Raw genomic sequence first — 15,264 nt, forward strand, 5'->3', positions numbered from 1 at the left:
TCTTCTCCGTGACAGGATCTCGAGATGCACGAGATTTTCGATTCCATTGACACCAGTGGCCAGGAGTGATGTGGAACAAAATAACAGGGGCGCTAGGAACAACCGTCAACTGTTGAACCAAATGCAGATGATGTCTTTGAAACCCCGAAAATAGACCATGCCTGAAGGCACAAGGGTGTATAGTCAAAGCCAGTTTGCGGTCGGGGGACCGTGCTTGATCAATCCACGATAACAATTGTGTCCTTATCATTGGGTACTGTCACGGTGTCTCTGGAACATGGGTATTGTGTTCATTGTGTCTCTTTCAACTGTGTCGTATCGACAGTGTAACTTGGCTTGTACCTAACAGGTACACCAAAAACAAACAAAATAGATAGATAGATAGTCAAAGCCAGTGTCTACAACTCTCTATGTGGCCGTGCTAATTGACCGAGTTAGTCGGAGGAAGCTCCGGCACCTCGGACCTGCACCTCGGAGGTTCCTTCAGCCACGCTGAGAACATGGCTTGAGGGGCGAGATCCATCATAGGAATCAATGGATTGATTAATAAGAAGCATGCAAATTTTGCAAAGCACTCCACTGCTGTTTCTAACCAACAGGAACCAAGTGGAAGTCGGAAGTAACGAGCCGATGTCCAACCTAGTCATCTCTTATCCCTACAATTCCGTCTATTGCGCCGCTCCGCTCACCTTCCGATACCGCCTCACATGGCCTCAAGGACACTAAATCCACGAGAGACGCTGCGTGAATTCTTGTCGACGCGTCATCTCCAGCCAACCTGGACCGGCGCGGTGGACATCTTGTGAGTCACCAACACGTTCCACTCGCGCTCGCACGTGCCCGACTCGAGGCCTCGCGGTGGCCACGGTGGTGCACCAAGCGCAGCACAGCGCTGTTCGAGGTCGGCGGGTGGAGCATCGGGGAGACATCTCGGGGCATCTACGGCAAGTTTTCGCTGGCCCTCTCGACTTCGCCGGCGGCTCGCGGCGGACGGCCAGCGGTTTACCCCACTTGGTGTGACATCACCCTATGCATGGCTGGGCCAGTCCTCAAGGTGCCACCCCCGGAATCGCCCCGCCCAGAGGGGTCGGCAGATCCTCGAGAGGGGCTCGACTCCCGAGCACGATAACTAATAGGAGGAATTCGATTGGGGCGGGGGAGACGAGACACGCTTCGCTGTACCCCACGGACCTCGACGGAATTGTCTCCCGACCCCTCCTTATACTCAACCCTCTGCCCTCCCCCTCTTTCTGCTCTCAACTTCTTCTCTGTGATCATCTTCATCCTTCCCTCTTTTTTTTTTTTGGAAATCGAATAAGCCCACTGAGAGAGACATTGACAATGACGGAGAACAAGTGTCCAGTCCACCGCGTTGGCAACGTTGGCGGCGGCGGTACCAGGAACCAAGACTGGTGGCCCGAAGCCCTCAGGCTCAACATTCTGCGACAGCACACCAATGTCACGAACCCTCTTGGAGAGCACTTTGACTATGCCGAAGCCTTCAAGTCAATCGACTATGAGGCGCTCAAGAAAGACATTGCTGCCGTCATGACCGACTCCAAGGAGTGGTGGCCGGCCGACTTTGGCCATTATGGCGGTCTTTTCATTCGCAGTAGGTGTCCTCGCCGCTAAAAATGCTTTGTTCCCTGAAAGTCAGGTCAGCCGACTGACAACGTGGTCCAGTGGCCTGGCATTCTGCAGGTACCTATCGGGTTCAAGATGGCCGAGGCGGTGGCGCCCAGGTAAGCAAGGATGTCGGGTATACCTCCAGCCCCGAGACACTAGCTCATGCGTGAATCCCCGCTCTAGGGACAACAACGGTTTGCTCCTCTCAACAGTTGGCCTGATAATGTCAGCCTCGACAAGGCACGTCGTCTGCTGTGGCCGGTCAAGCAAAAGTACGGCAGCAAGATCTCTTGGGCCGACTTGATGGTCTTGACTGGCAACGTCGCTCTCGAGACGATGGGCTTCAAAACCTTTGGCTTCGCTGGTGGCCGCGCAGACACGTGGGAAGCGGACGAGTCCACCTACTGGGGCAATGAGATGACTTGGCTCGGAAACGAGGCCCGATACTCGCACGGCCACGAGGGCGTCAAGGGCTCTGGCGTCGTCGATGCCGATGAGCCGATGACGGGCGATGGCCACTCTCGCGACCTGGAGAATCCTCTAGCTGCTGCCCACATGGGTCTGATCTATGTCAACCCCGAGGGTCCTGACGGGAATCCCGACCCTGTGGCCGCCGCCAAGGACATTCGGGTCACCTTCAGCCGCATGGCCATGGACGATGAGGAAACCGTTGCCCTTATTGCCGGTGGCCACTCGTTTGGCAAGACCCACGGCGCGGCCCCGTCCGACAATGTCGGTCCGGAGCCCGAGGGCGCTGATATTGCCCAGCAAGGCCTTGGCTGGAAGAACAAGCACGGGAGTGGTGTCGGCCCAGACACCATCACTAGCGGTCTTGAGGTGACCTGGACCAAGACCCCGACCAAGTGGAGCAACAACTTCTTCGAGTATCTGTTCAAGTTCGACTGGGAGCTTACCAAGAGCCCTGCTGGCGCAAACCAATGGGTGGCCAAGAATGCCGAGCCAATCATCCCCGATGCTTACGACCCGAACAAGAAGCAGCTGCCGACCATGTTGACCACGGATCTTTCCCTGCGTTTCGACCCTGTCTACGAGAAGATTTCTCGTCGCTTCTTGGAGAACCCGGATCAGTTTGCCGACGCGTTTTCCCGTGCTTGGTTCAAACTCACCCACCGTGACATGGGCCCGCGTGCTCGATACATCGGCCCCGAAGTCCCCAAGGAGACCCTGATCTGGCAGGACCCTATCCCCGAGCTTAACCACCCGGTTATTGACCAGAACGACATTGCTCACCTCAAGAGCGAGATTCTTGCTTCTGGTATCGATACCGGGAAGCTCGTTGCGACTGCCTGGGCCTCCGCTTCATCTTTCCGGGGCAGCGACAAGCGCGGCGGTGCCAATGGCGCCCGAATTCGGCTGGAGCCCATGAAAAACTGGGAAGTCAACAACCCCAAGCAGCTTAGCCAGGTCCTCCAGACCTTGGAGGGCATTCAGCAGAAGTTCCAGAGTTCCGGCAAGAAGGTGTCGCTGGCCGACTTGATCGTGCTTGCTGGCTCTGCAGCTGTCGAGAAGGCAGCCAAGGACGCCGGAATCAACGCGGAGGTTCCGTTTACTCCCGGCCGTATGGATGCGTCGCAAGAGCAGACCGATATTGAGTCGGTCTCGCATCTGGAGCCCATGGCCGATGGTTTCAGGAACTATGGCAAGTCCACGCCGCGCGTCAAGCTCGAGCATTTCCTGGTTGATCGGGCTCAGCTTCTGAACCTTTCTGCGCCGGAAATGACAGTCTTGGTTGGTGGTCTGCGCGCCCTCAACACCAACTGGGATGGTTCATCTCGTGGTGTCTTCACTAAGCGTCCTGGTACTCTGACCAACGACTTCTTCGTCAACCTTCTTGACATGGATACAGTCTGGCAGGCCGCAGACAGCACTGGCGATGTTTTCAAGGGTACCGATCGTAAGACTGGTGCTGAGAAATGGACTGCCACTCGTGTGGACCTGATTTTCGGTTCACAAGCTGAGCTGCGTGCTGTTGCTGAGGTTTATGCCAGCTCCGACAGTCCTGCCAAATTTGTCCGGGACTTCATTGCGGCTTGGACCAAGGTCATGAACGCGGACAGGTTTGACTTGAAGGGCAAGACCAGCCACCAGGCCCGCCTTTGAGTTTGCGGCAAGGAAAATCTCTAGCTACTAGGTAAGGATTCAGGTTTTGCATAAGTCAGATCTAGTAATTCAGATAAATTGATTTATCCAGTCCTGTATGCTCTATCTGATCATTGGTTCCACGTCAATTGCTTACGAAGGATCGATATACGCTACCTGCGAAGCATTGGTAATATTGGCCGAAAAGGCCGGAAGGGTTTCATCGTTTCGCGTGTAGGCTTGGTCAACATTGGAGAAAAGATCCCACATGGTCCTAGATATTATGTCAGTGTGATGGTTAAAGGGCGGGATTGACAGACGTGTGCGCGCATGACCTACTCATCTCCTCGACTGAGACGAACCACCAAGCCAAGGGTAAGCTGTTTACTTCCTGGGGGTGGCTGACGGACCCAATAGCCAGCTGTGACCCAACGGGGCTCAACAGCACATTGCGCGTATCGCAAAGGGACATATCCCTCATTGTATTCGTAAGACCCGTAGCCTTTGCAATGAGCATTGAACCTTGGAATAGACCTCCCTCCCGTGCCATAGTCAAAGTCAGGCCCAGTAATGTTAAAGTCTAGACATGTCAGTCCTGAGCTCCGGGGAAGCTTTAGCAATTCAATGCGGAAGCCTTACCCTGGGTATATGCGACCTGAGAAACGTTCCAATCAACAATACTGAATACATACTCCGAAGGGTCTGGAGGCCAAAAGTTGGCCGCTGGCGGAGATTGTGCAGGACACGGAGCGGGATGATTTAGGCAAGTTTGTATCTCAGTTATTGAGCTAGGAAGAATTTTGAATGTAGAGTTTCTCCAGGATTGTGAGAGATATGCGTCACCATACGCAGTTACATTGAAGCTCTTGGATCTAGGTTGTGGAAAGATGTTTAGTAGGGCGGAAATCGATAACTTATACAAAGCATCACAGTCAACGTACCTTTCCCGTGAATGGAACAAGTATGACAGCATGAAAGTATGATTAGCAGCGTAGGCCTCGACAGTATACAAAATGTTGTTGTCTTCCTGGGCTGTGTCATCTCTCGTGCATTGCGAGGCCTCTCGTCGTGAACCCCCGGAGCATTTTCCTTTTGTGGCAGGTATAATTATGTCTCCGATAGCGACCGACGGAATTGAAACGTCGAAGACTGAATAAGAGTCGCTGGTCAGCAGATGTTGGGCCTCGAGGGAGTTCCAACTTGCCAAAATTGCAAAAGCCATGCTCACAATGACCAGTCCAATTGGCGATGAACCACTCATAACCGGCTTGTGTAAGGACCGCAGACATGCCCTTGCTGGCAAACGCCGCGGCAACGAGGCCTATAAGTCCATACTTCATATTGATCGAGTAATTGATTCACGCAAGACGGTTTAATGAAACTGTTGGGACAAGACAGGGACTCGAACACAGTTATACACAGTTAAACTAGTGAGAAATGACAGCGAGATCTGAATCGAGTAAATTATGCGAATACAACCATATGTCTCAAGCTTATCTTACTCAATGAGGGAACACGAAGGGTGCGCCTAATATGGATAAAAGCATAAATCACACGTAACTTACGCACTTCGTATCTATTCAAAGTCTGAGAATCTGCAACAGGATTGTTACATCTGTTATGTCGAAAATGAACAGCTCAGACTATTGCTCCGTGAATGCCACATATGCAATGTGTTAAGCGTCACTTGCCTTTGAAGGGTCAACGTCGTAAGGTAAACCGAGCACGCTGGTTGGTTCCCATCAGGTATGATTGGTTTGAATTTCTCTTAGCAATTCTACACATACTCTCACTGCTTTCAAATGGTTATACTGAAGTTAAACTTCTCTACTCAGGCAGTGCTTTGAGCATCGGACTTGAGTAGCCATGACCTCCAATTCAGTATCCGCCAGCATGAGACATCCAACACTTCGGGATCCTCGAAAATTTTAATTTCAGGGCAGTCCTAGGGTTGGTGCCACATGTGCTCATAATGGCGGTGTCCTGCAGCTGGAAAGTCGCCTGTGCTTCACGAGACACTAAGGGAACTAGATACTAAAGCAAAGTCGAAGGTATTGCAAGTCCTGTCTTATAAGACAGAACCGTATAATATGATAGCAATGCCAGGGCAAGAACGTGAAAGGCGCAGAAACTGACGCGCAGGGTCCGTTTCATGTCTAATAGTCGTCTACAGCTACGAGCCTAATGACTAGTAGATAGATTCAACTATTGCGTTAAGCATGGGAAAGGTATTCAAAAGTTTGATTTTTGCACCGCTGTAGAGCTCATTGACAGCTCGTCCAAAGAACAAAGTTTCCTCTTATTTGCTCGCTGCTCCCCCAAAAAAAGATGGGTATACTCGCGAACAACTCTGTTTATAACATGCTAGGGGGAACTTGGACACGGCCAAGACCCCAAATATCACAACGAGAAACTCAAGTTCATATTTCTTCCCGTATGAACTTATACACTTGATACGTAAGTATCATACGGATAGAGACCAAATAGTTTGAATCCACTTCGAGGTCACCTTCATGCGAGGACTTATCATCCTTCGTGACGGTTAGGTTCTATGATAAGACTCCTGAGGCGCACCAGACAGTTTAAGAGTAGTTAGAAAGACCAAGCGGAGTCCCCTGAAGATAACCAACTCTCTCCACTACTAGGAATGGTACTTGCTATGCTCGATATGTTGTATACAGTACAATGTTGGGGAGTCCTCTCAGTGCTGTACAACCGAGATAGCTTGTTGGGACCGTCTGAAAGGATGGTTTAGCAACATATCTTGAGCAAGTAAGCCTCTTAATACTGAAAGTGCTTGCATCATGGGCGAGGAGCTAGGAGATCAGCCTAAATGAACACAGTGACTATTCCACAATCACGACCGTTCTATCCAGGTAAGAGCTCGGGACTGATATATGTATTGCTATACCCTAAGCCCTGAGGCCTCATACAGTGAAACTCTTTCAAGGTACCATTACGAAGCTCGACGCAGTACTACAACTTTGCATGCTCCTCAGTACTGTGCACTGTGATCTTGAAGGATGTTCGTGGGTTAAGAACTTTCAACACTTGAAGACAGGGGGCCCAGCAGGAGTGTACTGCCTAGGGAAGCCGTTGTATATGTTGATCATGATTCCCGGATCAGTCGCTTTGTAGGCTCCAGGAAATGAGACCAGGTCAGTGGGTGTCTTTGACCCGCTTCCTCCTGTGACGCTCAGTTGGGCACATGATATGTAAAATTGAGCACCACCTGCAGTGGAAGCCGAGTGCAGCGCCACATGCTCAATGCGGAACAGGTACTCGCCACTCTCAATGCATGCGGGTATCTGGAAGCTCACACTGGCCTTGTCTGTGCAGAAAATGTCGTGGGTCAGCGGATTGATGAGATAAGTCTTTGGAGGCAAGAGGTGACGTACTCATGGAGGGCCAAGTCATTCCAGAGTTAGAGACTGAGGGATAATCCTGGTACACTTTGAACCATACTGCCCCAGCGCCATTCCATGAAGCAGCTGTCTGCCCTGCGGGTACTTTGGCCATGTACGCCGAGAGCGCCCCAGGATGATAGATGTTTGGGTTGGCACTCCAAGTTATGGAGCCCCCAGCGTTTGCTTTAAATGTCTGCGTGACACCACCACCTCCGGGAGCGAGCTGATAGCAGCGGATAGCCTCCGAGCGGACATCTGTTACGGGCCCGTTGCTGTAATGATTTGCTGTAGTGCGCACGACCTGCCAGTCCTGTGTGCCCGCCAGCTTGGGGAAGGTGTCTGGGAGCGTTGGAATGCCGTCAGCTATGACCAATCAAGCAGCTCAGCTTAACCTACAGTGAGGTGCCGCATTGACCACAGTCGCAACGGCCACTGCAAACACGAATGAGAGCTTCATCGTACGATTGAGCTCGATACACTGTGGAGAGATACTCTTCAAAAAACCTGGTGTCGATGGGTGAATGAAGACATAGTACCATCTGTATGGCCTGGCCTTGAGATGCTACTGCTTTTATAATGCTACACTCCCTCCACTTAAGCCTGGTAATCGACAGAGGAGTGGCCCCACTGCGGTTGCAGATACACTATGATGATAAATGAGGTACGACGGAAGGTCCACTGCCGGTTAAATCCATCATTTATATCCATGTCACAGGCCGTCATGTGAGTGCCGGCAGTGTTCTCACGTCTCGGAAGCGATCAGTTCTCATTCTACAGTGGTCCTAAGGCACGATAGTAAAGTAATACCCCAACTCGAAAGCCAGAATGGGTGGCACACAGGTAGCAAAGCTGTCAATATGTGGATAGTGAGAATGCGCCCATGTATTAACAATGAGAAGGATACCACCATCTGGGCGATAGATCATTGGTGGAGCACAGGAGAGCTCGGTGCTATCGGGATTCGCTTCCGCCATGGAGCATACGTGTGCTGCAGAAACTACTTCATCGTTCATTCTCATGTGCCCTTCATTTCGTGATGACGCAGTCACTGTTTGGTGGCCATTCCCCTCAAAGTTCATAGTGCGCAGTAAGTTCTTCAATAACTTGTGCATACTAACCAAGGTAGAATGAGACACAACACCGCAAGTAAGCGGCCGCAGTACCAGACATGTACTGTTGTTCCGGACAAACTTGGATACAGACAGTGCTTTCGGGTCCGGTTCTCGACCTGATGCTCAGACTAGCATTCACTATACTGAAAGGTTTAAAATCCTCCCAGCTTCCCAATCTCTAGCTCTATCCTCGGAGGGATTCTGCGTGTGCGGTTGACCGTAGTACACCATCTGCCTTGGTCACAACCTGGGAGAAACACCGGTGATGTTTTCAAGGGCACCGATCGTAAGACTGGTGCTGAGAAACGGACTGCCACTCGTGTCGGAAGATCGGGGTAATCAATCATTTGTAGCATCATATTTAGCTCTCAGTACAGAGGGGTACCTTCTCAGTAGCATGTCATTTATTCAAGCGTTATCGTCTGTCAATAATGACCACAAGACCCCTCCTTGGCTTTGATTGCATGTACCGTGGCGCTCTTCGCGTTTCACGCTCTCTGTATACGTACATTCCTGTACTTCACCAAGACCGCCTCCGTCTGGTCTGATGGAGGATCTTCTGTTGCCTGTACCACTGTGTGCCCACACTATCTACCGGAAATTCTCATAAAGGGGACCATTATTGATGATACATATTGGCCTGCGGTGTGGCGTGGATGTTTTGTCAGCTCCCTTGCACTAGCTGGGCTTACGCCTCGGCCCCTATCTTCAGGTCCAAAGCCCTTGTATCATGGCAGTCTGTATCAGATTTGGGATAATCAAAATCAATCCCCAAGGTCGTCTACTTTTCATGCCAAAAGCCACTGCTTCTATTGTCAAAACCGTTAGGGCAGCGCTGCTTTAGATTTGTGTGGCACAACGAATAACAAGGCAAGCGCTGCATGCCGCTATCTTCCTGAGTGTAGCCATAAAAACCAGTGTATGATGACCTATATTATCATTCTTCTTCTCTATATACTTCAGGGGATATCCAGTGATCACAGCCGGTATGTGCAGCCACCGTAGCACCGTAGCATCACGACGATCAATACAAAGCAGGGAATCTAAAGAAAAGAAGAGCGATAGTCGGAGAAGAGCACAGAGCGTGAGTAGGAGCACAACGTACAGAGCATAGACTTAGGAGGATCTGATAGTAAGTACCCTAGGACATAGACACCCTGGAGATTTTGGTTGCGACTCTGATACCAAAAAGTAAATCCCTCGAAACTAGTCGCTCTAGAGGAATGAACGGAATCCACAATCCCAGATGCGCCAAGGTTTCGATAGGGTTTTCCAAACAACTTCAGGACTTCACCGAACAGATTTGCGGGACATCAAAGATCGAATGGCCGAGTAGCTTCAATATTAAACTTGCCCAAAACTATCTTTCAGTGCATAGACGTTGGCCTCAAGGGCCTCTTTCTTGCGGCCTCAGACGACGGGGAAAATATGAGGCGCGTTGCTTAGGATCAAAGCCAACCCCAACTCGGTTAGAGATGTCTGTCCAAGTTGGTTGGTAACTTCTCCGAGGGTGTCACTATCTACGCTCGTAACCCGTCTGCTCCTTGTCAAAATAGCCAGAGATCTTCTCTGCGCTTGTTCTCCCAAGAGCCATCTCGGACCAAAGTTTACCACCCGCATAGCTTCCCACAGGGCTAAGACCATGCTGAACTGGCGCGGCATCAGAACTTAAGTATTTCCCTTTCAAAGTCTTGAATCATGATATTCCATCGGCGTTGAAACACAACACGGGATTCTTAGGGTTTTGCGTATGTAAGCCGGTGTGTCAGAGATGCCAAGATACCTGGCAAGTTGTGCAGCATTGACATCGTATGGTTACGCTGCTCCGACGACTCAGCAGACAGGTTACTTATGCTCACCACCATTGCATTTTCTACCCGGCGAGATATCTAACTTGGCCAGAAACCATGCACAGGACACACCGACTTCCACCGCCACGACGCCTTGAACAATCTAACCCTCACTCAAATCTGAGGACATACTCTGGTCGAAATCTCAGGTCGAGCGCCGAGGGAAGCCGATTCTAGAGGCCATGTCGACAGTACCCTCACGCCTTCACGAGCCTCCATTTGATGGCTATAATCGGCCACACATAGTCCGAGTAAGATGCACTTTGTCGGAATTATCCCTCAGTCATGTAGAACGTTCAGTGCATGGCCATTTGAGTAGCCTTCAAGCCTCCAACCACAGTCAGGGAAAGCACTGGAGAGATGAGATATGAAATCTGATTCGAGCAGAGTAAGCGCATGGCTAGCTAATAAATGGAGAAACTTACTGTGAGGAGCTTCGCGATGCTTGTCTCATCCTCTTCACCTGCATCGCTGACCTGGACCAGGGTGATGAGCTTCATTGCTGGAGGCCCAGTAGGCATCAGCATTAGTGTAAACCACAGCATCGGATCGTCACCGAGTATGGAAGTCCTGGACGCCATCAGATATACACAGGTAATAGACGCCACTGGCCAGATGATAAAGCGTATGCCGAGGATGAAAATCGTCGGAGCCCACGGCAGCGTCTTAGCGGCCTGGCTGCCCTGCGCCTTTGGCTGCTGCATCGCCGTATACAGAGATACTCCAGCAATCACGACTGGCAGCGGGACAAAAAGCCCTCCAATGTTTCTCAAAGAAGCAGTAAACCAAGCGGTGAAGATCCCACCGTCTGTAGTATCGTTGAAGAATGCCTTGTGTAGCATCGGTACCAGACCAATAACGGCACCGAGAAGCGCGCCGATCAAAGGGGCGTTGAAAAAGTCCGAGATCAAAAGAAGCCACCATTGTGCTCGAGGGCCAAGACGTTGCCAAGACCGTCTTGTCACGAGATACGCGCTCCTTGTATCAAGAGAGACGCTCTGGCGTTGAGATGGACTCGATAGCGAGTGACGCCTGGAGGGAAAGAACGAGTTTCGTATGTAAGGACCGTCCACCGAGGACTGGGTCTGATTCGACGGTAGAAGTTGGCTTGACTCATCGACTATCTCGGTGTCATTGTGGTCCAATATCTCACCGGACGAAGGTGCCGACTGCTTGTCGTCCTCGTCTGGCGCATGCTCTGAGTCAATCAATCTCGGACCAACCGCGAACGTCAAGCAACTAGACACCGTGGCGAATATAAGAAAATATGACTTGGCACGCTCAATCGCCTCCTGGGTCGTTTCGTCTGCGACGATCAGAGCTTTCAGGATGCCAGTATCTCGGAGAGCAGCAATCAGCAGTAGAGGGTAGCTGGTAGTGTTATTGAACATCAGTGCCACAGTCGTCCAGTCGGGCATGCCGAGACCTATATGTGCCATAATCCCGAGTAGAAAGGATGCCAAGTGGCACAATAATGCCCAGAGCAAGATGACGACGTAGCGAGACGCTGACTTTTGGTGCAACTCGGATCCGATTTGTGTGACAAGCAGGGCTGGAAGGAACATCCGCACACAAATCTTCGACACTGCCTTGGTATTGCCACTATTGAGGATGCCGAGCCATGCTGCAATGCCGCCATACAGTATAACGAGGAGAACAGAAAGACTGGCCTGAATCGCACCGAGAAAGGACTCCAGCAAGCCAGTTGGCGCCATGATAGCTCGGCACAGTCGATGCCCAGATATTGGCTCTTTCGCTACTCTTTCGGACTCCCAGACTTCCAACAGTTCCCTGCTCGCTGGCTGGTGAGATAGGTGGGTTGGGAAAGCAATGGGGATATGGCAAACTGGCAGAACTGGAGGCATCGCGCAGTTGAGGTACAGGTAGTTGCGATGAATAGTGGGGAAGTGCTATCCGCCCCGCGCCCTTATCTCAAGGTACGTCACAGAAAGGCGAGACTGTGCAGATAAGTCTAGTCTCTCCAGTTAAATCAAGTGCCTACCCCGCCCGCTGCGCTGCTTGGCGAATCCTGCACGAAGATGACCTCATCCACTCTCCTAGACAGGCTATGGGCGACAGTCAAGCTTAGCTGCAACTTGCAGACTAAAAGCTTTGTTTTCTTGTACTCATCGTAAGCGTCCGGCAAAAATAGCAGCCCTAGCCTTCGTGAATCGTCAATGACTATTCGTCATACCGCGACCTCGATGTGGGGTTGCTAGAGTCACCTCTAGACTCCACTCTGAGAGAGAAAAAAACCATCGAAGCAGGGCCAAGCGAGCATTCACAAACGATTTTGTTGTACAAGTTCTCGAATTCTCTGGAGGCGCACGTTCTCTTGTCTTCATAATGGCTCTTAAAGTCTGGCATCGCCGTGATAGCGGCGTCGAAGGAACGTCTCCTACCCAGTCGCCTAGACCCATCCCATCGCCCCCGACGAATGTAAGCAAATCACCCAAGTCCAGACATGGAACCTCACACACTGACCGCTGAACCTTGTGCCTCGCTAGGCGGAAGAAGTCAAGGAGCAGTGTGATTCGTTTACCCTGGACTCGTTTACCGTGGATGACGCATGGCATTTGGGCCATCTACTTCATGCAAGGCTGGCTCCACTGGCAGCCGAGAAGCCCACGGTCATTTCCATCGCAACTGCCAACACTAGCCAACTACTCTTCCATTGCGTGACCGGTGCTGGAACATCACCTGACAACGAAGTCTGGGTACGCCGAAAGAGGAACACCGTGCTCCGCTTCGGCTGCAGCACCTGGTTGATGCACTGCAAGTTCGATGGTGACGAGGATGCGTTCCGGGCCAAGTATGGAATCAACCCCGAACAGACCAACGAGTATGCAATCCATGGGGGCGGCATCCCTATCCGCGTACGTGGAGTTGAGGGAGTCGCGGCCGTTGTCGTTGTGAGCGGTCTGAAACAGCATGAGGACCATGGAGTTATCGTGGATGTGATCCAGCAAAACTGGGAATAACGTATTGCCGCGGGAGAAGTTCTTGGAAGGCATAGAACCTTCTGAGAATTCACTTTTGTTTTGAAATCAGTGCGGAATACCGCTTGCTCCCGAAATTGCTTTCGTCGTCATGCTGCAGACCATGTGCTACGCGAGGCCTCCTCAGCGGGGGAATCAAACCCCCCTTCCCCTTCCTTTTGCTTGAACTGGGGGGCAAACCGAGCTCCAAGCATCGGATATTATCCGAAAGGATCGGTAAGGGGGGTTTCTTGGCTTCCCGGGGCCGAAATATTAATTTAGCCCGAGGTTGGTGTTTACATTGATGAAAAATGAGCATCTCAATGCACACACATGCACGCTGTTGCCCAAGTGATCCCCAAGACACTTAGCAGCACTGCATCATTGCACGTACGCCGGCGTGCGAAGGTGATGAGAGAAGATAGGAAGATATTATCCCTGTCATGCCTTGAGTCTCATTACATATGGCAAGACTGGTAAACGGCTCGCCCCCTCCGTGGTCGCAACCAGGCAAAATGGCTAATTACACCGAGTGAAGCCCCCAGGGCCGCTCAAAAAGCACCCTAAGCAAAGCGACGTAGTAGGTGGATGCTCCAGCGAAAGTTTCAAATGGTCATTGTCACCTCATCTGTGCTTGAAGGCTTTCAGACTCGCGCAGGTTAGTGTTACCTTACTCTTCAGCCAACATTGAGATATCACCTTATCAATGCCCCCCGAGGACCGGCATTCCGGTGCCAAGCGGACACCTCATTACAGTAACCGAAGATGAGAATTTAGCCTTGGTTGGGGGTTTTGCTTGAGATCTTCTCCGTAGTAATCTATGGATTAATCTCAAGGAATCCTCTCCATTCTGCCTGGGCTGACCTTGTTGACGACACTCCGCGGCCGAACTTCCGGCTTTGGGTGGGATATTGAGGCCTGTTCAGTGTGCTGGTGGTGGTTGCTTACCCAGTGAATGGATCGATATTGAGCCAATATCGGGCTCTGCTCGGTGCCTGGGCCCAAATTGGATGAGGCCGATTTCATGGTCTCTTTATATTCCGATGCATGCTGCCGTTCCAGCCCTGCAGATCTTTCAAGAAGATTTCTCTCTGGCCGCATGCCTCGTGATTCATGAAATCGGAGGGCACAGCTTCCTAGTTTTGCATGCTTTTTGTCGGCTCGCTCAGACCTTGAAGAATCAAGCAATATGCGGTGGGCGCGACTCAGCCTGGCTGTCGGCCTCGGCTTCTCGGGGCTTACCCGTTGTGCGGCAGCCTCCAGCGACAATGCTGTCAACCTGGAGATGGGCATCAATCAGCTGGAGTTTGAGATGGCCAACGCACTCGGACGACGGCAAGGGAGCGGTCGCTGCGGCCAGGACGGCGGCAATGCCCGGTGCCCAGACAACCTCTGCTGCTCCCAGTTCGGCTACTGCGGTGAGGGCGACCAATTCTGTCTTGCAATTGTCGGCTGCCAAACTCAATTCGGATGTTGCGGAGCCAACTGCGGCGGCGGAGCGGCGCCGCCCACAACCACGCCTCCCACAACAACACGGCCGACGACTCCGCCAACCACCAGACCAACCACGCCCACCACATCGGCCCCCGTGCCTACCGGATTGACGATCAGTCAAAACGGTATGTGTGGCAATACCACAGGTTGCGTCGGCTCCCGCTTTGGCAGCTGCTGTTCACAATTCTTCTGGTGCGGCTCTGGCACGGAATTCTGCGACACTGGCTGCCAATCTGAGTTTGGCAATTGCGGACAAGGACAGCCGCCTGGATCATCGGCACCACCAACCACGACAAGGCCGCCTACTACTTCACCAACCACACCCACGCCAACCTCGCCCACTTCTACAGCGGGCCCGTCCCCCAGCATCCCAGCCGGGATGCGGTCAAGCACGGATGGCACTTGCGGAAACGGGGTCACCTGTATCGGGTCGACCTTTGGACGATGCTGCTCTCAATTTGGGTACTGTGGGAACGATTCACAGTTCTGCTCCTCGATCGTCAGATGCCAACCTCAGTTTGGCGAGTGTGACTAGCCCGGAAACGATCTTGGCTTGCTTTTATCGCTCGCTCTTCGGCAGCAATTCTAGTAGATTTAATAGGTTCCTCATTCATCGCCTTCAAGGATAGCGATCATGCTAGTAATGACGAAGCTTTGCGGAGTGGACTGCTCCTGGTAGAGGTAGAGGTAGAGGTAG

The 15,264-nt window shown here is 51.8% G+C and overlaps 6 protein-coding genes across 6 annotated transcripts; 3 read left to right on the forward strand and 3 right to left on the reverse strand.

The window, feature by feature from the left end:
- Window positions 1–1,341: 1,341 nt before the first annotated feature.
- Window positions 1,342–3,747, forward strand: E0L32_002804 (uncharacterized protein; the record flags this gene model as incomplete). The annotated part of the gene is made up of 3 exons (XM_031137034.1): window positions 1,342–1,612; window positions 1,684–1,742; window positions 1,810–3,747. The coding sequence occupies 3 exons, from the start codon at window positions 1,342–1,344 to the stop codon at window positions 3,745–3,747; spliced, it is 2,268 nt and encodes a 755-aa protein (XP_030999414.1).
- Window positions 3,748–3,879: 132 nt separating this feature from the next.
- Window positions 3,880–5,066, reverse strand: E0L32_002805 (uncharacterized protein; the record flags this gene model as incomplete). Its single annotated transcript, XM_031137035.1, has 3 exons — window positions 3,880–4,000; window positions 4,066–4,306; window positions 4,955–5,066. 3 exons carry the CDS (start codon window positions 5,064–5,066, stop codon window positions 3,880–3,882), a joined length of 474 nt encoding a protein of 157 aa, XP_030999415.1.
- A 1,704-nt stretch (window positions 5,067–6,770) lies between these two features.
- On the reverse strand, window positions 6,771–7,590 carry E0L32_002806 (uncharacterized protein; the record flags this gene model as incomplete). Its single annotated transcript, XM_031137036.1, has 3 exons — window positions 6,771–7,057; window positions 7,125–7,472; window positions 7,530–7,590. The coding sequence occupies 3 exons, from the start codon at window positions 7,588–7,590 to the stop codon at window positions 6,771–6,773; spliced, it is 696 nt and encodes a 231-aa protein (XP_030999416.1).
- Window positions 7,591–10,391: 2,801 nt separating this feature from the next.
- On the reverse strand, window positions 10,392–11,960 carry E0L32_002807 (uncharacterized protein; the record flags this gene model as incomplete). The annotated part of the gene is made up of 2 exons (XM_031137037.1): window positions 10,392–10,469; window positions 10,521–11,960. The coding sequence occupies 2 exons, from the start codon at window positions 11,958–11,960 to the stop codon at window positions 10,392–10,394; spliced, it is 1,518 nt and encodes a 505-aa protein (XP_030999417.1).
- A 481-nt stretch (window positions 11,961–12,441) lies between these two features.
- On the forward strand, window positions 12,442–13,076 carry E0L32_002808 (uncharacterized protein; the record flags this gene model as incomplete). The annotated part of the gene is made up of 2 exons (XM_031137038.1): window positions 12,442–12,534; window positions 12,603–13,076. 2 exons carry the CDS (start codon window positions 12,442–12,444, stop codon window positions 13,074–13,076), a joined length of 567 nt encoding a protein of 188 aa, XP_030999418.1.
- Window positions 13,077–14,262: 1,186 nt separating this feature from the next.
- Window positions 14,263–15,098, forward strand: E0L32_002809 (uncharacterized protein; the record flags this gene model as incomplete). The annotated part of the gene is made up of 2 exons (XM_031137039.1): window positions 14,263–14,692; window positions 14,830–15,098. The coding sequence occupies 2 exons, from the start codon at window positions 14,263–14,265 to the stop codon at window positions 15,096–15,098; spliced, it is 699 nt and encodes a 232-aa protein (XP_030999419.1).
- Between the last annotated feature and the right edge of the window lie 166 nt (window positions 15,099–15,264).

Source organism: Thyridium curvatum, assembly GCF_004353045.1.
Source record: "Thyridium curvatum strain D216 chromosome Unknown NODE_12_length_601061_cov_81.036774, whole genome shotgun sequence".
NCBI classification, from domain to species: Eukaryota; Fungi; Ascomycota; class Sordariomycetes; order Thyridiales; family Thyridiaceae; genus Thyridium; species Thyridium curvatum.